General features: G+C 37.7%; 1 protein-coding gene across 1 annotated transcript in view; it reads left to right on the forward strand.

The window, feature by feature from the left end:
* The window catches only part of LOC107714925 (SPRY domain-containing protein 3-like), a 69,996-nt gene that overhangs the window by 13,677 nt on the left and 47,405 nt on the right, over positions 1–8,914 (forward strand). Inside the window, exons 5-6 of the mRNA XM_016520923.1 lie at positions 5,943–6,067; positions 6,301–6,436. Of these exons, the coding sequence (XP_016376409.1) occupies positions 5,943–6,067; positions 6,301–6,436 (261 nt within the window). The remainder of the gene's footprint in view (positions 1–5,942; positions 6,068–6,300; positions 6,437–8,914) is intronic.

Here is an 8,914-nt window from a genome sequence, read left to right on the forward strand (position 1 = left end):
TGGTGGCAATCAGTAGGCTAATTTCTAATGAAGAGACCAATTTATATGACAGATTTTAATGTAGGCTTTTATACATATGTAAACATTGTTTAATTACCATTATAACTAGCTATCTCACAAATTTTTGTATTTACGGTGGGGTAATTTTGTTGCAGTAGCACGAATTAGCTTGATTTCAAACTTTGAATTGAATTAAAAAGGACAAGTAAGCAGTCAGTAATAAAATAAGAACAAATAAAGAAATTACTAATGATAGCACAAATAAAAAATATAAAGATAATGTCAAATCACTAGGGATGCACCAGTATCGGTATCGGGCCCGATACTGAGCTCCTGTACTCGTACTCGTACTCGTTAAAATGCCCCGATACCAAACGCCGATACCACACAGCATGTGATAAGCTGTCATACTAACAGCTGTCTGAATTATTTTGGTTGATTGTAATCCTTTCTATCAAAATTATCTAATATTATCAAGATGAATTTGTTCTCACACAGTGTAACTCTGAGTTCTTGTCATATTTTATTACCATTTTCTAAACTATAGCGAATAAACTGTGATAATGTGAGAAATGTTGAAGGTGTCTGAATAAATTTTGGTTTGACTGTATCTATTTGATAAATGAAGTTAACCAACTAACATTATACATACCCTTTTGGTTTCTATACCCAATATTAAATGTACAAATGCAATAAAAATATCGGTATCGGTACTCGGTATCGGCAAGTACCAAAAATAAAAGTATCGGTATCGGGCGAGTACTGGAAAAAGTGGTATCGGTGCATCCCTACAAATCACACATCGTTAAAACAACAATTACGATATTATCACAGACGATATATATCACACACCCCTATAACAAAGGCTATATCACAAATAAAGACAATTATTATTGTTTTTGGTATTGACATTTTCAAGTTACTTGTCCGATTGGGCAAGTAAATTTCTCTTTCACTTGCCCGTCCAAAACATTCACTTGTCCCGGACAAGCGTTAATGTCGAGCCCTGCATGTCAATTTTTGGAAAGAAAATGAGCTTTCAGAAGTGAATGCTGTTTGAAAAACTTGGTAATCAAGATCTTTTATGACACTTTTGATAATTATTAACGACTGATTCTGTCCAAATCAGGTCATGAAATCGTTCTGAGCTAAAATCACTAACAAATTTATGACTGTCAGCAACCACTTCCAAGAGCTGCTAGTAATCTGTTTTTAAAATGTGTAATGCTTCCTGTGTCCGTGCACATCACAATAGACACTGCCTTTTGAGTTGATATGCTCAGATAGCACCTTTACCTCTCTAGCAACTTTGCCATAAAATGCAGTTTGGAAAAGAAGCTCCCAGGTGATTTAGTACCGGAAAACTCGCAGGGATTGGGCTATAAATTAGTCTTTGGGAGAGGGCAAGCGTTATTTAATTTATGGAGCACAGCAGACATTGCCTGGATGTGTATCTGAGGCAGGAGACAGCTCTGATGGGTTTTCTGCTGCTGGCAGATTGAGCTGGTGTGATGAACTTCCTCTCTGGGGGATTGGAGCTGGAAAGTAACACCCTGTATGTTACTCAGATGAGTCTTACGGACAGCCAGTGTTTTTTTGTTTTTCTTTTCAAACATAGGTTTTGTCTTCTTTGTACTTTGATGAAAAAGCCTTTAAATGTAGTCAATATTTTTAAATTTTTAGTCAATTTAAAATGCATATAATTCTAAATGATAAAAACTAATTTAATAATGTATTAATTGAAACTTCTACCAAACATACTTTAATCAACATAAAGTATTAGCTACTTTTTAGAAGTTACTGTCTTATGTATTCTTCCACAGAGATGATTATTACGTTTCTGTGTTTTTGAGACCATTTAGGAGACCGTTGCATTATATTTAGCATGCAGTGTTATGGTAGTGACTCATTCATAACGAGAGCTGCATGTTTTACTTATTGTTTGTGCACATGTAGGTTGTGATAATTAGGGCTGCCCTCGACTTAAGGATTTTTCTGGTCGACTAGTAGTCGTTCATTTGAAGCATTAGTCGACTAATCGCACATTTATTAATAAATTTAAATCATTATAATAAGCCTTTAATTGCCTAAATAGCCTAAGCTCTCAAGCACACTTATAAAGCTTGCCACAGCGCACCGCAGATGCTAATGATTATGAATGTGTCAGGGAAAAACAGTAAGGAGGCTGCATTAACATTTTAATAATGTATTGATAAACTGTGCTTTCTTTGTTTTCAGTTTAGGAGATGAAGTCGGTGACACTGACTCGTCATCTCCGCTGTAGTGGACGCGCCTATATGCATGTTTCATATGGATTACATAATCTGAGAATATTTGTTTTCCATTTGAATTGGTTCATTTGAAAGTAGACATTTTGCTCTCTATAGATATATTTTTTCATGTCTGTAAGACAAATATACACAGAGTTTCGGCGTTTCGCACTCAAGTTCACAGAGACATAGACGCCAGAAAGCGCATCCTGTTTGCTTTCATTATTTCACAAAAGCGCAGTGTTTTGTTGTTATTGTGAGTGCACATAAATAAACGTAGAGTCTTTACAGATTCGAAAGATGTATAACTCCTATCTGTATGACCAAAAATAAGTATTTTAAGAGCATGTGAGAGCACCGGCACCTCCATCTGTCCTGCAGTGAGCGCGCTTCTACACTCCACACAGACACTTCAATAGCGCACATTTTTCAAGGTTAGCCTAACATTAGATTGAGCGGCCATGTAAAACTGCTAATACTTACATATTTCAGAAGATAAGCCATATTTGAGGTCAATGAATGATAGGCAAGCATTTGGGTGTCCTGCCCGATGTACTAGCCTACCACATAGACCAGCCGTTAACGATCTGTCCGTCACGGACTGCGTGACTTCGCCTGTGGATATGTTTTTTTTTTCTTTTCTGCAACTAAAAATTTTGGTCGACTAACGATTAGTCGACTATTAGGGGGGCAGCCCTAGTGATAATAACTATAGGGATGCACTGAATGTTCGGCAACTGAAATTATTTGTCCGAAAATAGCCAAAAAATCTCTTTCGGCCAAATAAGCGAAAAGACCAAATAAATTGTACCGAACAATGGCGTGACGCGATCAAATAGAGGCGTGCACTAATGCAGCAAACATATTGGCAGTATGGAAGCATTTAAAACTGTCCGAGAAAGACGCAAAAATCATTACAAGCACCGACAGCGAGAGACTGTTTAGCACTGCATCTCATGTCTTCAATAAAAAGAGGAAGGGGTGGTTACTGTATGATGATTGAAATCGTGAAATGGCCTTAAACAAATAAACAGTAGAACGTTATGTTTTCTAATACACACACAAATTGCATTTATTCTGAGAGTGCCGCATGAGCTCGTGGCGCTATCTACTTGTTAGCCAGGGTTTAAAGCGCAAGGAAAATCTGCGCTGAAACAGTGTTACTCGTCAGTTGCTCAGTAACGTTTTTATGAATTTTTACAAGGCATTTTTACAACTCCATCTACATTCATAAATGTTAGTATTGCAATTTTACTGTTGTTCTGTAAAAAATAAAATAGAAAAGTAAATTAATAAGCTGTTACATACTGTTGAAAAGTTGGAGGTTGGTAAGATTTTTTTTTTTAATGTTTTTAAAAGAAGTCTCTTTATGCTCACCAAGTCTGTATTTATTTGATAAAAAATGCTGGAGAAACAGTAATATTGTGAAATATTATTGCAATTGGAAGTAACTGTTTTCTATTTGAGTATATTTTAAAATGTAATTTATTCCTGTGATGGCAAAGATCGATTTTCAGCATCCATTACTCTAGTCTTCAGTGTCACATGATCCTTCAGAAATCATTCTAATATACTGATTTGGTGCTCAAGAAACATTTTTTCTTCTTATTGTTAATGTTAAAAAGCTTTCCTGCTTAATATTTTGTGGAAAATGTGAAACATATTTATCAGGATCCTTATGATGAATATAAATTTCAAAAGAACAGCATTTATTTAAATGGAAATCTTTTGTAACATTATATGTCATTACTGTCACTTTTGTTCAAATTAGTGTATCCCTAATTAAATTAATTAATTCTGTTATGATATAATTATTCTTTTTTTTTTTTTTTTGATTTTCTGACTTTTTAATTTTAAGTTAAATTGTGCTTTGGTTGTATAATGTCTGCTAGAATGTTAAAAAATGTTCAGTGTTAAGTAAATATTTTTAAAGTGTATCCCTAATTAAATTAATTAATTCTGTTATGATATAATTATTCTTTTTTTTTTTTTTTTGATTTCAGTCTAAAACCAAATTTTTATCAGTAATTATAGGCAATCCACATCCAGTTGATTTTTGTTGATTTTCATACCCATCCTTGTTGTCTCTTAAATCGAGGAGTGTTCTGTAAAATCTGAGTCTGTGTTTTGGTTCTGCCCATTTTTTAAGGAATTACTGAGACGGTAACATTTATTCTAATTTAATAATCATCTGTGGCTTGTAAAAAATTTCTCAAAGCAAATGTCTCAGACCGGACTGTATCGCAATCTTGTTGACCAATAGCGTCACTCAGTGCGTGATTGTGCACCCTGGGAATATCTGCAGCCAGTGGGAATGAATGTGACATCTTCAGCAGCGAGCTATGAGTAATCAATAAAGAACTCGCTCTTGCCTTATACATTCTCTACATCACCTGATGGTGACGCAGAATTCTTCAGATTGGCAAAGTCTGGGAACTTTTTTTCCTTCTTCTGCATAAAGGTAATCTGCCAGTCGGGATATGCGTCAGCGTAGTCCTCATGTTTCCTCATTACATTTTCACAGGGGTTTCATTTCATCCCCTGTGGGCAGGGAAGTCAACGCTCCATCAAAATTGGACCGTGTTGCCGCACCTTCACTGCCTGTTTCAACATTGAAGTGCCATACAGTGATTAACCTCTGCTCTGTTTTCTCAGGTTGCTCACGTGTGCATGTGCAAATCAATTTTGTCCTTAGTCAAGTGGAAATATCTCTATTAGTGTAATTGATTATTTTCCCTGGAGCTCCGGCGTGGAATTTTGTAGCCACAAGGTTCATGGCACGGTTCTTCGTCGAAGCTGTGGTAAAATAATTGAGTGCCCTTAAATTAATCATTGTGCACTGTATTCGCAGCAGGAAAGGCTTTAAATCCAGCAGCAAGCTTTCGAATGTAGGGTATCAGAATTTACAGTCACTTCTCAAAGCTTGGAAAGCAAATCCTTGAAAGAGACGACAAGGAAGACTTGGACTTAAACCTGTTGGAATCGTTGGGGTCCTTTTTCTACACCCGTGTGTGGTTTTGGCTGGGGGTGCAGAGTTAAGTTTAGTTTGTAGAGCAATAACTGGGTAAATTTGTCTATGCTTGCCCCCTCCAAGGGTACGGCTGCAATTGTTGAGTCACATGCATTGGGATTAATCAGTTTTTTTTGCATGATAGTCCCTCAAGATCAACAAATCCTATTCCATGTTGAATTTTCAATTAAACTAATCGCTCTTTCTGTCTGAGAACTTGATTTATGAGCATGAGAAAATTTAACAAATGAGCTTTGGTTGTCCTTTCCAAATTTCTTAGCTGTATGTTGGAAATGTACTAGCTCTGAGGAGGTTGCCTTGAAGAGGGTGTGGAAGTTGTTCTCGAGATGCTTTGCATACAAAGGGAGAGATAAGTAGTAGCCGGGACGTTAAAATTCTTAATAGCAGGTTACCTGACATTTCCATCCTGTGACTCAGCCTAATGCTTCTTGTTAACTGTTGATTCCAACACCGTCTGTTATTTTGGAATCAGTGCCGCTCGTGACGCACATTACCGGTGGCATTTGCTTAGAAGTCCCTGAAAGCCGTCTTTTGCCCTTTAGTCATTTCAGAACAAACTGTCATAAAAAAGCAGAACTGGTTAGCTGTGTATACGTATACTGATGCCCATGTGTTTTTAATGGTTTTTATGCTTCTTCAAGGTGACCATTATGGATACTGGGGTGAGAGGGACGATTGCTGTTGGGCTGGTTCCCCAGTATTACAAACTTGACCATCAGCCTGGCTGGCTTCCACATTCAATAGCTTACCATGCCGATGATGGAAAGTAAGTTCACTTTGAGAAATTTTTTTTTTAATTTGTTGTCTTTTTCTTGTGTTAGAATATTTAAGGTATTTTGATAGATAATTGATTACATTTTTCTTTTAAACAAAATGTGTTTTTTGTCAACTTTGTTTTGTTGGTTGCCTGGTGAAATTTTTTTGATTCAAGATCCCTTATTTTTTCCATGAATCTTTCCAGTTGTAAGTCATTGATGACTCTATCTCTCCTTTTCACAGGCTGTACAACGGCAACCCCGTCGGTCAGCAGTTTGGTCCTAAATGTAACCGTGGTGACCGAATCGGTTGCGGTATCTATGCAGACACTTTCGATGCCGGACTCGTCACTGTGTTTTTTACAAAGAATGGCAAGGAAGTGAGTCTCCATGCCTTGGCACCAAAGTCACAGCACGTCACCAATTTACAGTAATACTAACGCAAATTCTTAGTGAATTGCTGATGAACACTGCTGTTGAAAAGTATGGTGTCAGTAAGACTCTTACATTGTCATAAAAAAAATCTTTAAAAGAATGCTAATAAATGCTGTTCATCAAAGAATCTTGAAAAAAGTATCCCAGTTTCCAACAAAAAATGTAGCAGCACAACTGTTTTCAACATCACAATAATAAGAAGAAATGTTTCTTGAGCACCAAATCAACAGGAGTAATGATGCTGAAAATTCAGCTTTGCATCGCATGTAGGGCTGCACGATAAATCGCATGCGATATTTAACGCGCATCTTGTCAGAAAAGCCGGTTCTGTAATCAGCGGTAAATCTCCATCACGTGCGGGCTTTCACATTGAGCAGCATTAACTACACAGAGCCGTTGTTCACTGACGAGCTGCGCAAAAAATTGCGCGAATATGAACGTGGTTTTGCGCAGCTCGTCAGGAAACAACGGCTCTGTGTAGTTAATGCTGCTCAATGTGAAAGCACGCACGTGATGGAGATTTACCGCTGATTACAGAACCGGCTTTCTGACAAGATGCGCGTTAAATATCGCATGCGATTTATCGTGCAGCCCTAATCGCATGAACAAAATTACATTTTTAAATATATTCAAATAGAAAACAGTTATTTTACATTTTAATAATATTTCACAATATGTTTTTACTGACCAAATAAATGCAGCTATGGTGAGCAAAAGAGACTTCTTTTAAAAACTTATTAAAGGGGTCATATGATGCGATTTCAATTTTTCCTTTCTCTTTGGAGTGTTACAAGCTCTTGGTGCATAAAGAAGATCTGTAAAGTTGCAAAGACTAGAGTCTCAAATCCAAAGAGATATTCTTTATAAAAGTTAAGAGTTAACCACGCCTACCTAAAATGGCTCGTTCTAACACGCGAAACTACTTTGTTTGGTCTTCCAAAAGAGGACACGACTACAAATCAGTGGTTAAGTTGTATTTACAACACTGTTCCAGAACAGTCTCAAATCCAAAGAGATATTCTTTATAAAAGTTAAGAGTCAGCCACGCCTACCTAAAACGGCTCGTTCTAACACGCCCTAACATACCTACGTTGCTCTGTGGGAAGATTTGCATAACGCCGCCCAAATGTGCACGCAAAGAAAGAAGGCATAACTTTTATTCTTGCTGTAGTTTTGTTCTTTCCGCCGCCATGTCGTAAAGACGCTGTGTGCTTCGTTGTAAAAGCGAAACTACTTTGTTTGGTCTTCCAAAACAGTACGATATCTGCTTCGTCATGCCTGGAGCTGGTCGCTGAGGAAATACTACAACTTTGCGCTGTGGATCGCTGGATCGGCTTTCACCGTGGACGAAGCGGAGTCCAGCCCGGAGTCGTCACATGTCCTTCCGGATGCTCCTTCGTCGAAATCGCCGGCCGCGCCGTTCTCAAGCCCGCGCCTCTGCTCACTCTAACCCTCCCGCCGTTCCTCACACTAGCCCCCGGCCTCTGCTCACTGTAGGCCGCGGTGTGTGACGCTGTTTCATTGTGAAAGCGAAACTACTTTGTTTGGCCTTTCAAAAATGGACACGACTAGAAATCAGTGGTTAAGTTGTATTTACAACACTGTTCCAGAACACTTCAACCCAAATATTCAGATGTGTGCAGCACATTTTATGGAGGACTGTTTCCTGGAAGAGTAGACAACAGTGCCGGCTGTTCTGACTCAAAGACTGTAAGTACGTCTTTTATATTTAAAGAGTTTTTATATTTTATATATTTAAAGCGAGTTTTTTGGGCAGTGTAGAGTAGTGCTTGTTGTTTGTCATTTCTCCGATCACAAATGCAGACATGGTTGTATGATTATGCGGCGCGATGCAACGCAACGCATAAAAAGACAGTATAACTCATTATAATCCATAATTATGTCCCCACTGGATGCAACGAATGCCTCGTTTATAATGGGCTTTCATGTTTTTGAATCATCGCTCCGGCCGGACAGGGCATCACAATATGGTAAGGGACGTAACATTTCCGCCACACGCTTGAGGTATTCGGCCAATCACAACGCACTGGATAGCTGGCCAATCACAGCACACCTCGCTTTTTCAGACCGATGAGCTTTGTAAAAATCGACGCGTTTCAGAAAGGCGGGGCATAGAGGAGAAACAATAATGTACAGTATGTGGAAAATAATGTGTTTTTTGAACCTTAAACCGCATAAACACATTTCATTACACCAAATACACAAAATAATGTTCCTTTTAGCAGCATCATATGACCCTTTAAGCATTTCTCTAAAATTTTCAAACTCATTATATAGGTTTGATATTAAGGTTTTATCATGATAGACAACGATTTAACTGCAGTGACACACAACATGCCTTTATGTTAAAATTTAATAAAACCACTTTTCATAAAGAACAAGAACATGGTCTTCTTTTTAAT

The sequence above is a fragment of the Sinocyclocheilus rhinocerous genome, unplaced genomic scaffold (assembly GCF_001515625.1).
Source record: "Sinocyclocheilus rhinocerous isolate Xijiao unplaced genomic scaffold, SAMN03320098_v1.1 scaffold28, whole genome shotgun sequence".
Lineage (NCBI taxonomy): Eukaryota > Metazoa > Chordata > Actinopteri > Cypriniformes > Cyprinidae > Sinocyclocheilus > Sinocyclocheilus rhinocerous.